Raw genomic sequence first — 16,576 nt, 5'->3', positions numbered from 1 at the left:
CTCCTCCTCAGGATGGTACAAAGGAAGGCAGTCTAGTAAGGATAGAACAGAATAAGAGAATTACGTTATATGATTTGAATACTGAATGGCAAGAAGTCAAGGGAGTGTGATGCATTAATGTCCAAAAAAAAAAAAAAAAAAAAGGATATAATCCACAAGAAGAATTGAGTCCAGGATATTCAAAGTAACCCTTTGAGGTAGATACTATCACTATTCCCATTTTTTCAGAATAGCAAACAGACTTGAACAGATTAAGTGATTTTTCCACAGTCATGTGGAAGAGACAAGAGTTCACACATAGATCTGTCTAACTCTAGAGTCCAAGGTCCTATCCACTATACAAGGTACAGTATAAAATCCTTACAATTACTAACAAAGAAGTCTCTGCCCACCTTTCACTTTTCCCTCTTGACACTGGTGCTCTTGACTCTATTCTGCAGTCACACGGAACTTTCAACTCCCACACAAGGCCATCATTTCTCTTCCTTTAGACACACTGTCCATCAAAAACACCACTGCCAACACCTTCACCAGAATAATTACTACTTAGCTGTTATATCTTCACTTCAAATAATTTCTACTTCAATCTAATCCCTAGACTAAGTTTGCATGGCCCTTAGATAAAGTTATATCTCCATGGTATATTCTTCAATTGGGAGCCTCTTTCTTTCTCAAGTTGTGACCTCCATTAAGGTATTATGCATCCCTACAGCCTAGAAGATAGGGACACATTAAATACATGGTGAATTGGTAAGTGAACATCAACATAACAAGTCAGAGAAGAGCTATACACACCAATTTAGAGAGCATGGGACCTGGGCCTTTAAAAATCTGTCTTCTGATTATATTCATAAATGCATTTTTTAACTGTATCAATCAGAATTAGGGGGTAAGTCAGCCAGAATCTGAAAAAATCTAATGGCAAATGATGGCATTGTCGATGGAAGTCTTGCCTTGAGAAAGTGAATATTCCAGCCTACTAGACCTGATTCTTCTTTGTGGCAGGGAGAACAGAATAGAGGGGAGTAAAAATGGAACCGGTGGAAGCTATAATGAGGCTAGCACAGAAGTCCAGGTAATAAAAAATGCTAATAGTAAAGATGGAAACACATCGGGTATATTTTATAGATAGAACTAGTGAGCCTTAGTAAGTGATTACATGTAAGTATGTATTAACATAACATATGTGTGTGTGTGTGTGTGTGTGTGTGTGTGTGTGTGTACTGGAATTGAGAAATAAAGCAGTCATTATTCACAGACAAGATAACTGTGTATATGTAAAATCTAAAAGAATCTACATACTATTAGAATTAAGTGAAGATAGCAAGGTTTCTGGATAGAAGGTTAATTATAAAAACAAATGTCACTTAGCTATAAATATAACAAAAAATGGCTAAGTCCTATACACACACAAAAAAAATCTCAAAACATCACTGAAAGAAATTATAAAATCCTATCTAATAAAGAGGGAATATGCTAATTGACTGTCACACCCTCAGAGATGGCGGGGCCCACAGCCACAAGATTGCAGCTCCCAGTCCCCTCAGCCCCGCCAGGGTAGCAGGTGCGCAGTCCCCTCAGCCACCCAGCCGCCCAGGGCCACCCAAGACTCAGGTAACCAGCGTCAACCGAGGCCTGTCCAACTGGCAGTGGCAGCAGCAAAGGTGTGATGGGGGTGTGGCCTTCCCCTGATCGCCAGGTCACCTCCCACCCCTGAGACTCCCAGACTGTGAGAGGGGGAAGGTCAGGCTGAGGGACGCCCCCCTCAGTGCATGAATTTTCATGCACCAGGCCTGTAATATTTAAATAAATGAATGTATTATTCATGGATTGGAAGACTCAACATTGGTGACACTAGTCAACTGTACCCAAACTGACCTATATTTAATGTACACAACTCCAAACAAAATCCCAGGCATGTTTTTGTAAAGATGTGTAATTTGATAAGCTGATTATGAAATTTATATGGAAAAACAAAAAAGACTAAAAATAACAAGTCAGTCTTGTAGAACAACACTGGAGGACAGCTCTCAGATATTAAGACTTATTACAAAGCTACAGTGATGATGTCATATTGGCTCAGAAATAAAAGGCCAATGGGATAGAATAAGGAGTTCAGAAACAAACTTCCACATAGTCTCCCAAATTTATGACAGAGACACTGAAGTACAGTGAAGAAAAATGACTCTTTGGTAAACAATGCTATCCATATAAGGGAAAATAGCTTGACTTCTTTCTACTAGTATTTATTATATATTAAAAAATAACAAGACAATAAAGCTTCTTGGAAATACAACGGAAACAATCTATAGAGACAGGCAAAGATTTCTTAACCAGCACACACTTACCTAAAAGGAAAATTTCATAAACTGTACCAGTAGTACATTAGCTTTAGGAAAATCATGAGATACTCAATCTGTGGACACTTATTTGGGAACCTCTTCATCTACCCATCTGATAATTTACTTAATTCTACTTATATAACATTTTTTAAAGATACTTTTGCTTTTGTGAATGAGTAATATCTTGATTTATGTAATTAAATCAATAATGAGAAGTACCAATAATAATGATTTTTAATAGTACTTAGAACTTTCAATAACTACTGAAAATTCAACAAAGAATCAAATACATTTTGAATTTAATATATAAAGTAGCATTGTTTTCACTCATTTTGAAAAGTTCAGTTTTACTCCTAATTAAATCCTACTGCTGCTAATACTCAGTTATCACAGGTGTTTAAAAACAGCAACCCAATGTCAAGTGCCCTGTTAAGTAGACATGAACAAAGCTAACTTAAATCAGGGTAAACAACCAGAGCTGCACTGTATGGAGAGAGTAAAAATAAGCCATCTGCTATAACAAAAGTAATCTGAAAGATACAGAGTAATAAGTCTGCTCTTCTATAGTCTATTTAAATGGTGAAAATTCAGTTTGCTCAGCCGGGATCATAGCTACAATATGATAAACCTTTCTCCCAGTCTGGATAAACAGCTACGCATCATCTCATTTACTCAAAAAAGCCTCCTCAGATCCACACAATAAAGGAAAAGAGTAAAATAAAGAGAGCGTTAGCTTTCAGAAGGTGCAGATTTAAAATGGTGATAATGAAAAACTGAATATAATCTCTCATTCGCTGTCCATGCCAAACTTCATTAAGACAATACACATTTATCTTTTACTGTGTGAGGGACACAGTGCATTCTCAACTGCTGAATACTGTACCTTTGCAGCAAGCCGTAGTCCAATTTTGTCAGCTTCAGCCTCCAGCGTCCTACTGTATGGTCTACTGAACAAATACTAAGAAGAAATAGAAAAGAAAAGCTCCACTAAGGTTATTTCACAACAAAATGAGACTTTTAAAGTTAATTGCATGGTGTAGCTAGAATCAAGTTTTATACTCTTCGTTTATTAACATCTAAAGAACACCATGGCATAAAACATACAGCGCAGCCTTTATTTCCTCCACCAGAGGTTAATACTTTTTAAACAGAAAAAATAAAAATAAAATCATGCCTACAGACTTCCGAAGAGTCTATTGTATCACACAGAGGACTTCTTTTTATCCATTTATAATCCCCACCTACTATGTGGAAGATTCCCGAAGAAAGCTTATCGATGCAGCCTTTTATTATGGCCAAGGAATATTTTGATCTTGGGGTTTTAAAAGAAAACTGAAAAAGTGCAGCCATATAATAGCCAGTGACACAACCAGAGGATTTATTTCAGTTGGAAAGTTAACCATATAGCAGAATGTTCTTTCTTTGATGAACTATCCTAATTTCCTTTTTTTTTTTTCTAGGTATTGATTCATTAGGAAAATGAAATTTTCTTCCAACCTCAATTAAAAAATGCAAATAGATATTGTAACTTTAATTTTCCTAATTACTTGTATTTATGTGAATGCTTTCCAGTTAAATTCTCATTTTCAGTAAGCACTAAAACTTTGCAGGAGATGGATCAATAGGCAGAACTTTTGAGAAAAAAAAAGCTATTAATTGGGGAAGCAATTTTTCAGAAGTGCATGCCAGTGAGAGCTAGGAATAATATAATCAATCTGACCCACAGTATGTGACCATTGTACATTACTTTCTTCCTCCTGCGTAATGTCTGTTTTAGGTTGCTAAACTGTGTTATAGAGTGTCCTTACTCTCCACAATTCACCTCCAGGTGTCCCATCAAGTCCACTGATAGTATAACTAATTAAAAACATTAGCTCTCAAAGGAGACAAAATCAGGCTCAAGCCCACATGCTGACACTTTTTAACTGTTCACCCTGGGCTAATTATTTAACACATCTAAGCCCAGTAGCATCACATGTTGCAGAGAGGATAAACTGAGCAAACAATGATAATAGCTCCTATTTATTGCGTCCTCACTCTGTGCCAGGCACTGTGCTAAATGCTTTAAATCAGTGGTTGCCAAAGGGATGTGACTGTGTCCCCTCAGGACACTTGGAAGTATCTGGAGACAGTTTTGATTAGGGGAGCAGGACAGGGAGGGTGGGAAGGAAGAATTTTACTGGCATCTATTGGGTAGAGGACAGATGTTTAGAGGCAGCTAGATGCTTAAAAGCTACTAAACACCCTACAGTGCACAGAACAACTCTCCAAAAAACAATTTTCCAGTCCAGTTCTATCTAGTTTGGCTCAGCATTAGCCTGCAGACTGGATACAGCATTAGCCTGCAGACTGAAGGGTCCCGGGTTCAATTCAGTCAAGAGCACATGCCCAGGATGGAGGCCCAATCCCCAGTAGGTGTGCAGGATGCAGCCAATCAATGACTCTCTCTCATCATTGGTGTTTCCCTCTCTCCCTCCCTGTCCTTTCCTCTCTGAAATCAATAAAAATATTTTTTTAAAAGAATTATCCAGTCCAAAAATATCAGTAGGGCTGGGGTTACATTGAGAAATCCTGCTTAAAATGTATTATTCATTTCACAACAATGCTTTGAATTAGCCAGTATTATTATCTCAATTTACAAATGAAGAAATTGAGACTTACATAAGTAAAGTAACCTGCCCAGAGTTTAGATCTAAAGAGTTTAAATTCATCTGATCAGAGCCTGTATTCTTAACCCCTGTACATAATTCATGTGTATTGTTTATCCTAGTGCCTAACATATGGTAAGCATTTCATAACAGTTAGCTACTATAATTATTATTAATAACTCTCAAAACCCTGCCTCGTTGTGCTCTATGAGGGCTGCTACACTATTCCCAGATCTTTAAGATTACAAAGATAGAGCTCCCCCATGGTTAAGTGAGGGCCTTTCCTTTTTCCTTCTTCTTTGCCTTTCTCCTGCAGATAAATGTCAGCAATTCCCCTTCCTTAGTGACTTCACTATACTTATTCTTCTCTCTCTCTCTCTCTAATCACAACAGGCAAGCTTTCTAGAAATATTTCCTTGTCACTGAAGGTTGGGGAACACTTGATTTAGGGGGAAAATACTTCCAAGAGAAGTAATTCCTACTTTATTTTCTGTTTAATTCTTAAATTAAAGAATTATACTGAAGTAGCAGAATTCATCAAGTATTTCGAAAAAGAAACAGCTACAAGTCATCTTTATGACCAAATCTTCTGATTCCATTACAGAAAAGGCTATCTACTGATAGTGAAAAAACTAAATTAACTCCTTTGACTTCCCAGCACATCATAACAGAAATAAAATTCAAAAGATGAGATCCTATAACCTAAGCAATAACCATGCCTTCTTTTTCCTTTTAAGAACATTTATTTCAATATAAATGAAGCCAAATGATATGGTAACACTGAATAAAAGACTTAGTTATCCAATTTCTAAAGCAATTTGTCTCAAAGAATGTTACACATTAGATTTAAACAGCACCCAGATGGCACTCGGATGGGTGCTCCACAAATCATTAAATAAACAAATAACAGATTGTTCCTAAATAACCAAACCTCCCAGGACAAGAAGAAAAATCTGGGGAAAAAAAGATGTAAAATAAAATAATTAATCATAGTTAACAAAGCAAGACTGAAAAACCTACTTTCAGTACTGCTATGTTTTGAACAAAATGGAGAGACAACACATTTTATGAGATGATTATCACTATACATAAATACCAAAACAAAAGTTAACAAACACCTAACAGGACTGTCCTTTCAATATTTTCTAGGCAATGTTAGTTTAACTAGGACTGAGGAGGTAAGGGTGATAAAATAGCTCAGTCAACCCTGTGTCCATAGAGGTTTACAGCTTTTAAGAGTTCTCCATGAAAACTCAAACATAAGGGGGTTGGGAGGGGGGAGGGTAGAGAATCATTCAGTGGGTACACCTCAATCACTATGAGAAACAAAAGTGGAAAGTTTGAAAGTAAAGCCAAAAGTGGCTAAGCTCTTCCAACCCATCTCTCTCCATCATTTGAGAGAATAACCCCCCCAAAATAAGAAAATAATAAAACACTAAATAAGTCCCCAGATTTCATGATAATATGTTACAAATCTCTGACATTTGTGCTTTACAGTAACATTAAAATATCCTCACCACAGGCCATTAGAAATTCAAGTTATTGTCTCAGACTTACCTCTTTCAATTTAGACTGCAACCACTGGCCCACAATTGCCAAGCTATCTCGAGGACAAACAGCCCAAATCATTGTGAGAAAAATTAGACCTAGGAAATCCAATAAATGAACGACGCTGGCCTTTTCTGCCTGAGAATAATCACAATAATGAAAATTACACTTAATAAATTGAGACAGCACATGCTTACATTTTCTAGTTCGCCATGTACAATCACATTAAATAACTTATGTTTAATGACCTTCACAAACTAAGATTGTAAGTTGTTGTTTTTTTTTTCTTCTGTGCGCTTTATCCTTTCCCAGTGTGCTTGTTCCAGACCTTGCTTACATACTTCTACTGTATATTCACCAGAGGAGCACACGTGTGCACCGCTGGAGTCCCTCAGCCTGGCCTGTGCCCTCTCACAATCCGGGACCCCTCAAAGGATGTTGGACTGCTGGTTTTGGCCCCATCCCCAGCAGTCCAACATCCCCCAAGAGATGTAGTAGTGCATAAAGCAACAGATGCCTGAGGAGGAGCCCAAGTCTGGGCTTGGCACTGTGCCACACCGCTCCCACTCATCCCGGCCCCACTGAGCTTGCCACTGCCACTTGCTGAGCGGCACTCCTACTGTGGGAGTGCAACTTCTGCATTAAGTGTCTGCCCCCTGTGGTCAGTGCAATCATAGCAACCAGTCGCTTAGACTTTTAGTCTGACTAAAAGTCTTAGACTTTTAGTCTGACTTTAGTCTGACTGCTTAGACTTTTATATATATATAGATTCATTCACTCACATATACTGAGCCACTTACCATCACTCAGATACAATGACAGGTTCATTAATCTCTGGTTTCTTATATTAATAAGCATATAAATCTCATGAAATATGTACTATTATCACTATTTTATAGTTAAAGAAACTAAGATGGGGCCAGGTTAAAAGTTGCCCCCAATTTACACAGCTATTAGAAAAAGGACAAGGAATCAAACCCAAGAAATTTTAGTTTCTAATATAGTTGCTAATTCTTTTTTCAAATCACATAAATGTGTTTAATATACTTTTTGAACAGAGACTACACCTTACCTAACACATGAAGTAGTTAAAACAAGGAACAAGTCAGAAAAAAATTAGAAGTTTACTTTAAATAAAATATTTTGGCCATCATGATGTAATATATGAAGTATGATTCATTTTACATGAGTTTGCAATTTTAAAAATTTGGTATTTCTCAAAAAAGAAAAAAGGTGAGGAGGATCCAAGATGGCTGCTCGGGTATACACCTAGCCGCAGCAGCTCACAACAATTTCAATGGAATACAACTAAAATGTAGAGTGGACATTGCCCAGAGCTACAGGTAGTCGACTGATTGAAAACTCTACAATAGGAAGGAGGGAGAAAACCAGAAGGAAAATCAGAGGAGCTGAAAAAAAGCCTAAGGTACGGAGACATGCGGCGCGCTCGCACGCACGCCCGCGCGGAGAGGTCGCAGCCGGAGAGGAGGAGAGGGCTGGGTGCTGCCTGGCGTTCCCTAGCAGGAAGGAAATAGAACCCCCAGCCTGGGCTGAACCCCCGAACAGGCAGCGCTGAGCCCCAAGTTATGGGCCAGACCCTGGGGACCCAGGCTCCGGCAGGGGGAGACAATCCCGGGGGACGGCGAAAGGCGGGGCCCCCGGAGTCGCACGCACATGGCGCGCAGAGAACTGAATGTTGACTCTGATGCTGGATTACCCTAGCCGGAAGAAACAAAGCCTCCGGCGGCCGCTCTGAGCCTCAGTCCAGACCGCTCCGAACTCCAGGTCTGGGCCAGTCCCTGGGGACCCAGGCTCGGGCAGGGGGAGACGGAGCTGTGAGGTGGAGTCCTGGGAGCGTGGCGAAAGGCCAAGCCCCCGGAGTCGCGCACACTGTGCGCAGAGGACAGTCTGTTGACTCTGATCCTGGACTCCCCTAGTGGGAGGGAGAAAGAAAGCTCCAGACTGGAGGAACACGACGTGGAGCAGGAGCCCCTGCCGGACACCGGCCAGCTGGGCGCCAGCAAGGAGCTGGGCGACGGGGCCCCCAGGGGGGGGGGTGCCCCTGAGCCTTCGACTGCTGAGCGCGGGCAACGGAGCCAAGGACGGGGGCTGCTTCCTGGGTGGCGCCGACCCCCGGCAACAGGCTGGAGCAGCGCGGGAGCCTGCGGAGAACAAAGGGGTGCCACAGGCCAACCTGCTGAGCTCCCTGGACAAGGAGGAAGAAACCAAAGAAGTTCTCAATGTGAAGAAATCAAGTGAGAGCAAATGATAGTAAAATTACTTAAGAAAGAATACAAAGAAGATCTTGAAAAATCAAAGACTAAGTCAGAACTCAACGCACCAGCCAACATTACAACATAAATGCATTTTTGTGTTTTTTTTTAAAAAGAAAAAAAAAAAAAGAGAAAAAAGGGACAGAATGTTGGAACAGCGGCGACCAAGCCTAGAGTGGCCAGGCACAAGGCAGTGGCAGCTGGGCCCGGAGCAGCAGTGGCCAGGCCCCAGAGCAGCAGCAGCCAGAACAAGAGCATCAACGGCCAGCACTGGAGCAGCCAGACCTGGGGCAGTGGCAGCCAGGCCTGAGGCAGAGGCGGCCAAACCCAGGGTGGCCAGTCCAGGAACACCCAGACACGGAGTGGCTGGGCCCGGAGAAGCCGGGCCCAGAGCAGCCGGGTTGGGAGCAGCCAGGCCCAGAACAGCAGTAGTCAAGCACAGAGCATCCAGGTTGGGAGCGGCCAGGCTCGGAGCAGCCGGGTCAGGTGCGGCCAGGCCTGGAGCAGCGGCTGCCAGGCTGGGAGCGGCCAGGCCCAGAGCAACAGCTGCCAGGCTGGGAGCAGCCAGGCCCGGAGCAGCGACTGCCAGGCTGGGAGCGGCCAGGCCCGGAGCAGCCGGGTCTGGAGCGGCCAGGCCAGGAGCAGCGGCTGCCAGGCTGGGAGCGGCCAGGCCCGGAGCAGCCGGGTCTGGTGCGGCCAGGCCAGGAGCAGCGGCTGCCAGGCTGGGAGCGGCCAGGCCCGGAGCAGCAGCTGCCAGGCTGGGAGCGGCCAGGCCCGGAGCAGCCGGGTCTGGTGCGCCAGGCCAGGAGCAGCGGCTGCCAGGCTGGGAGCGGCCAGGCCTGGAGCAGCGGCTGCCAGGCTGGGAGCGGCCAGGCCCGGAGCAGCCGGGTCTGGTGCGGCCAGGCCCGGAGCAGCGGCTGCCAAGGCTGGGAGCGGCCAGGCCCGGAGCAGCCGGGTCTGGTGCGGCCAGGCCCGGAGCAGCGGCTGCCAGGCTGGGAGCGGCCAGGCCCGGAGCAGCCGGGTCTGGTGCGGCCAGGCCCGGAGCAGCGGCTGCCAGGCGGGGAGCGGCCAGGCCCGGAGCAGCCGGGTCTGGTGCGGCCAGGCCCGGAGCAGCGGCTGCCAGGCTGGGAGTGGCCAGGCCCGGAGCAGCCGGGTCTTGTGCGGCCAGGCCAGGAGCAGCAGCTGCCAGGCTGGGAGCGGCCAGGCCCGGAGCAGCCGGGTCTGGTGCGGCCAGGCCAGGAGCAGCGGCTGCCAGGCTGGGAGCGGCCAGGCCCGGAGCAGCGGCTGCCAGGCTGGGAGCGGCCAGGCCCGGAGCAGCCGGGTCTGGTGCGGCCAGGCCCGGAGCAGTGGCTGCCAGGCTGGGAGTGGCCAGGCCCGGAGCAGCGGCTGCCAGGCTGGGAGCGGCCAGGCCCGGAGCAGCCGGGTCTGGTGCGGCCAGGCCAGGAGCAGCGGCTGCCAGGCTGGGAGCGGCCAGGCCCGGAGCAGCCGGGTCTGGTGCGGCCAGGCCCGGAGCAGCGGCTGCCAGGCGGGGAGCGGCCAGGCCCGGAGCAGCCGGGTCTGGTGCGGCCAGGCCCGGAGCAGCGGCTGCCAGGCTGGGAGTGGCCAGGCCTGGAGCAGCCGGGTCTTGTGCGGCCAGGCCAGGAGCAGCAGCTGCCAGGCTGGGAGCGGCCAGGCCCGGAGCAGCCGGGTCTGGTGCGGCCAGGCCAGGAGCAGCGGCTGCCAGGCTGGGAGCGGCCAGGCCCGGAGCAGCGGCTGCCAGGCTGGGAGCGGCCAGGCCCGGAGCAGCCGGGTCTGGTGCGGCCAGGCCCGGAGCAGTGGCTGCCAGGCTGGGAGTGGCCAGGCCCGGAGCAGCGGCTGCCAGGCTGGGAGCGGCCAGGCCCGGAGCAGCCGGGTCTGGTGCGGCCAGGCCAGGAGCAGCGGCTGCCAGGCTGGGAGCGGCCAGGCCCGGAGCAGCGGCTGCCAGGCTGGGAGCGGCCAGGCCCGGAGCAGCCGGGTCTGGTGCGGCCAGGCCAGGAGCAGCGGCTGCCAGGCTGGGAGCGGCCAGGCCCGGAGCAGCCGGGTCTGGTGCGGCCAGGCCCGGAGCAGCGGCTGCCAGGCTGGGAGCGACCAGGCCCGGAGCAGCAGCTGCCGGGTTGGGTGCGGCCAGGCCCGGAGCAGCGGCTGCCAGGCTGGGAGCGGCCAGGCCAGGAGCAGCAGCTGCCAGGCTGGGAGCGGCCAGGCCCGGAGCAGCCGGGTCTGGTGCAGCCAGGCCCGGAGCAGCGGCTGACAGGCTGGGAGCGGCCAGGCCCGGAGCGGCCGGGACCGGAGCAACCGGGCCCAGAGCAGCCGGGTCTGTTGCGGCCAGGCCTGTAGCAGCAACAGCCAAGTCCAGAGCAACTAGGTCGGGAGCGGCAGTGACCAGACACGGAGCAGCTGGTTGTGGAACGAACCAGAGCAACAGAGGCCAGGCCCGGAGCAGCCAGGCCGGAAACAGCTCGCTCCTCGCCTGTACCTGCCCACGGCTGCCTCTCAGACATGGCTGGAAACTTTTGCGGGAACTTGAGGGTCTGCTGAATCAAGTGATGAAAGCTTAGATCTGAATGTGTTGAGTTAGTATAGCGCTGGGGTGTTGATCTGTGAGTGCCTTGGGTGGGGCCTGGATGAGGCTGGTTGACCTATTTGAAAATGTCTTTTGTGTGAAGTGTATCATTGGGCATGTGGAGGTATTATTGATATGAGAAAATGCTAAGTAACAGATTTACTATCTGAAAAGGGATTTACTATCGGGGAAAGGGAGGGAGGAAGAGACTGAACATAAACTGTGCACCTATGGATGAGGACAATGGGGGATGGGGAGGGGGCAGAGGGTGGGGTGGGAACCTGGTGGAGGGGGGAAGAAATGAGGAACCTTTGTAATAATATGAACAATAAAGATTGATTTAAAAAAAAAAAAAAAAAAAAAAAATTTGGTATTTCTCACCAGGAAACTGGATTCTTTGAATTTTTGTATTTACTTATAGCAATAATCACAAAAGGCTTTACTTAAAATAGTTATTTTTAGTAATAATATTTATAAGTTTAATGCACAGGATTATTCATAGTTAGACTGAAAACTGTATCTTCTTTAAAATATAAAACCCTCGCCGAAACCGGTTTGGCTCAATGGATAGAGCCTTGGTCTGCGGACTGAAAAGTCCCAAGTTCGATTCTGGTCAAGGGCATGTACGTTGGTTGCGGGCACAACCCCGGTAGGGGGTGTGCAAGAGGCAGCTGGTCGATATTTCTCTCATCGACGTTTCTAGCTCTCTCTCTCTCCCTTCCTCTCTGTAAAAAATCAATAAAATATATTAAAAAATTAAAATAAAATAAAATAGAAAACACGCTATTTTCACCAGCCTGAACACAATAAAGTTTGACTGCAATCCAAAATATACTATCCTTCATGTGAAGGTATGTGACAATGTTGCTAATATTGACAATATAGAATTCATTACTTCAATGTATGAAACATGGCTGCCGACTAAAAATAACCACTGGAATATTTCTCTTTACACTATAATCTGTCCTCATGAAGCACTCTTTGTTTCATGATAAGAACTGTGGGTCAGACATGACTAGTGTTGCTAAGTGGTTAGAGCAACAACCCACACACCCAAAGGTCGTGGGTTCAAGTTCCAGTGAAGTTCATATACTGCAGTTTCAGTGTCGATCCCCATCGTGAGAGGCAACCAAATGATGTGTCTCTCTCACATCGACATTTCTTCCTCTCTTTCCCTCTTTCTCCCTCCCTCCCTCCCTCTCTCTCTCTTTCTCTCTTGCCTTCCATCCCTACCTTCCATTCTCACTAAAAAACAATGGAAAAAATACCCTTGAGTGAGAATCAAAAAAAAGAAAAGCACTGTGGATCATAAGAAACAATTATGGAATTATTTTAGCATGAAAGAGTAAAATTCCAAATGATAAAGTTGTGATAGAAGAGAACAATCTCTGTTGTTTATTACTGAAGAATATAATTGCTATTATACAGAAAAATCTATGTTATTTGTGGACTAAAGAATACAACATAAAAGGCTCCATCAAATCAAAATGGAGACTCTTAAAAAAGAAAACAGTGTTGATCATGTCTAAGACCTGTGCCAAAGTAATATCAGTAACTATTTTCTATTTTTAAGGCTGCTATTTACTTTTTATGTCTCATCTAATTATTGTTCTTGCACTGACAGAGATGGTAACAATACGCTGAATGCAGCATTGAATGAGATGCCAGAAAAACAATGCACTAAATAGTAACAGCTTTTAAATACTAAAAATGGCCAAAATTAATTGATTTTATAGTTCTGAAGCCATTTCTTGAAAGATAAAATCTATTTTAACTGCTCAGATTTATTCTTGTATATGATTGTTTAAAGGAAATAGTTTTAAATTCTTCCTACAATTCAGAAGAAATAAAGATCTTTACTATTTGTGCTTCAGATAAGCACACCTTTGGCCCACCTCATCTAATTAATACTCTAAGGAATAGGTAGAATTTAAGATAAAATCAGTAATATTATATTTCCATTTAAATTTAATATTACTTGCATTTCTTTTCTTTTCTTTTTTTTCTTTTTTTTGCCATACCCTTTTTTTAAAAAAAATATATTTTATTGATTTTTTACAAAGAGGAAGAGAGAGAGATAGTTAGAAACATTGATGAGAGAGAATCGTCGATTCTCTTGTATCCCCCACTGGGGATGTGCCTGCAACCAAGGCACATGCCCCTGACCAGAATCTAACCAGGGACCTTTCAGTCCACAGGCCGACACTCTATCCACCAGTTTCGGCTACTTGCATTTCTTATATAGCATTTCACAATCCTTTCACTATTTACCTTCATGTTTTCAATTAAAGAGAATATACTCTCTCTAATTATGTGGAGAAAAGAGCCATGCATATTTTTAAAAACCTTTACTAAAATATAATTGGCATACAATATTATATTAGTTTCAAAGAGTGATTCAACACTTACATACCTTATACATTATTCACCATAAGCTATTACAATATCAATATTTTGACTATATTCCTTGTGCTGTTTATCAATATATAAATGGATAAAAAAAAAGAGCCATGCATAATTTTTAATGAATAAAAATAAAATCTGAGTAAATAAATATAAACTTGTATGGCCTCACACCAAGTCAAACGAATAGATGTGCCTTCACAGGAACATGAATCAATCTGAATTCTGTGACCTATAAGAAAGTGCTGCCAACAAGCAGGTAACGGTGGTAAAAGGGAGCAACGGTGGACTTGCAAACAGAAGATCTGGGTTAAAGTCCCAATGCTTCCACTTTGTCACAGCAGTGATGTTACTTAGAGCCTTCTTAAACATTGGTTTCCTCATAGGCAATATAGGGATATTAAATACATACCTCATGAGGACGGCATTAAAATTATGAATGAGAAGGAACGTATTACAAAGCTCAATAAACTGTAAAATGGCAAGGTATCATTATTGTTTCTCTGTACTAATTATATATGGCATATCTTTCTAGACATTTTCAAAGATACTCCAAGCTATCCTCAGAGAATGAATAAAAAAAAAGCAAGAAAACCAATTTACCCACTTGAATAGTAATATCACTTTCCTACAATTAATTTTCTGACTAGATTACCAGCATGTTAATAATTATAAAAAATTTTAAACCTAATTTGAAATAATTAGAGGTTGAGAATAATTACTTCTTAGCAAAAGAGACAGGTGATAAAAATAGTACTTAATAGAAACACTAATTATTCAATATCAAATACTTAAACACCATAAAAACTCCCCAAATTAGACAATCATTATTTTTACAGATAACAGAATAAGACAATAACTGGAAAATAAAATTCCATCCAAAAGAAAGAGGGAAAAAGAAAGAAACCTGAAAAGATTCAGCTCTTTAAAAGATTTCACTTGCTAACCACAGTATTTCAACAACAGAGAGCTCACTTTAGGTACTTACCGCATGCTCAAGTACTGCATGTGCTATTTCATGGCCCAGAATGAAGGCGAGTTGGTGCACATTAACCACAGCATTGAAAAGCCCAGTGAAGACAAACACATGTCCATTCTGCACCATAAAAAAAAATAATATAAGCAATTTGAACACCATAAAAAAATAAAAATTAAAAATAAATTAAAAAAACACACAAGAAAGTTAAATTTAACAATTAAAAATCAGGCTTGAGCCGAAACCGGTTTGGCTCAGTGGATAGAGCGTCGACCTGTGGACTGAAGGGTCCCAGGTTCGATTCTGGTCAGGGCATGTACATTGGTTGCAGGCACATCCCCAGTAGGGGTTGTGCAGGAGGCAGCTGGTCAATGTTTCTCTCTCATCGATGTTTCTAGCTCTCTATCCCTCTCCCTTCCTCTCTGTAAAAAATTAATAATATATATATATATATATATATATATATATATATATATATATATATATTTTTTTTTTTTTTTTAAATCAGGCTTGAGAACATTTACTTACTGGAAGCACAAAGGCATTTATATCAGGGGAATCAACCACATGAATGATCCACTTGATCTCGGAGATCCCTGGAATATCTTTATTGCATTCAATTAAATGAAAAAACACTTCTTTAATGTTCAGGTACTGGGCATCTTTCTCAGTGAGCATGTCATTTTTAAATTCTTCCATGTACTGAAAGATTAAAAGGAAAATTAGTCGTTAAGAGTTTTAGCTCAACAAAATGTTTATATTCTTCCTGAGAGTTATATGGTTACTTACTGCTGAACATTTTAATTTCTAATTATGTAAAAATCTGCATATATTAAGCACTCAAATTTCTCAAATTTGAATTTTCTTGCAAAGGCAATGTGGTTTCTCACAAATTGAATAAATTCTAATAACAAATTTTTTGCATAAATTAGTTCAGATAAAATCTTCATTCATCTTATCTATTAGTCTATAAGTAAATAATCTTCATTCATCTTTTCTATTAGTCTATAAGTAAATAAAATGCTTACATATTATTTCTATTTTTCTAAATATTTTAGAAAACAAAATATTGCCTAGAGAACAAACATAAAGATTTCATATAAGAAAGTAAAATACAAAAGAAAATTATTTTCATAGCCTTCTGAATAGAAAAACACCTTATACTTAATAAGAAAGTTAAACCTCTACCAAAAAAATCCCACATTTTATTAATTTTAAGTGTTTCATTCACACAGATTGAAAAGAAATTACTAAAATTTTTAGAACTACTGGGCACATTATTTTCTCTATATTATGCTGAATGGTTAGGTATGAATAAAACAGACATTGAAGGGGTTCAAGCAAAGGTTTTAATACAGAACTACCCAAGGTGAAGCCGGCCAAAAAGACCCCCTACTGAACTCCTAGCTCCAAACAAGTCTACTTTATTTATCCTATTTGGAGACATTTTGAAAGCCAAGCTTCAAAGATTATAATGAGAAATCTGACCTGTGATTCCTTCAAGCAGTAATTAGGGAGATGAATCTAGATGAAGGCTGACAAAAAAAACATGGATCTCGCCGAAACCGGTTTGGCTCAGTGGTAGAGGGTCGGTCTGCGGACTGGAAGGTCCCGGGTTCGATTCCGGTCAAGGGCAAGTACATTGGTTGCGGGCACATCCCCAGTAGGGGGTGTGCAAGAGGCAGCTGGTCGATGTTTCTCTATCATCGACGTTTCTAGCTCTCTATTTCTCTCCCTTCCTCTCTGTAAAAAAATCAATAAAATATATTAAAAAAAAAAAAAAAAAAAAAAAAAAAAAAAAAAAAACA

At 43.1% G+C, this 16,576-nt stretch overlaps 1 protein-coding gene across 2 annotated transcripts in view; it reads right to left on the bottom strand.

The window, feature by feature from the left end:
* OMA1 (OMA1 zinc metallopeptidase) overlaps nucleotides 1-16,576 on the bottom strand; it is a 44,172-nt gene that overhangs the window by 19,332 nt on the left and 8,264 nt on the right. For both annotated transcript variants that reach the window (XM_084872976.1, XM_084872977.1), the window contains 4 exons: nucleotides 15,297-15,470; nucleotides 14,781-14,888; nucleotides 6,548-6,676; nucleotides 3,226-3,300 (listed from right to left, as the gene is read on the bottom strand). In XM_084872976.1, the coding sequence (XP_084729102.1) occupies nucleotides 3,226-3,300; nucleotides 6,548-6,676; nucleotides 14,781-14,888; nucleotides 15,297-15,470 (486 nt within the window). The remainder of the gene's footprint in view (nucleotides 1-3,225; nucleotides 3,301-6,547; nucleotides 6,677-14,780; nucleotides 14,889-15,296; nucleotides 15,471-16,576) is intronic.

Source organism: Pipistrellus hanaki, assembly GCF_964339955.1.
Source record: "Pipistrellus hanaki genome assembly, chromosome: 2".
NCBI classification, from domain to species: Eukaryota; Metazoa; Chordata; class Mammalia; order Chiroptera; family Vespertilionidae; genus Pipistrellus; species Pipistrellus hanaki.
Note: the sequence above shows the minus strand (reverse complement) of the source record. Positions and strands in the feature narration are given on the sequence as shown.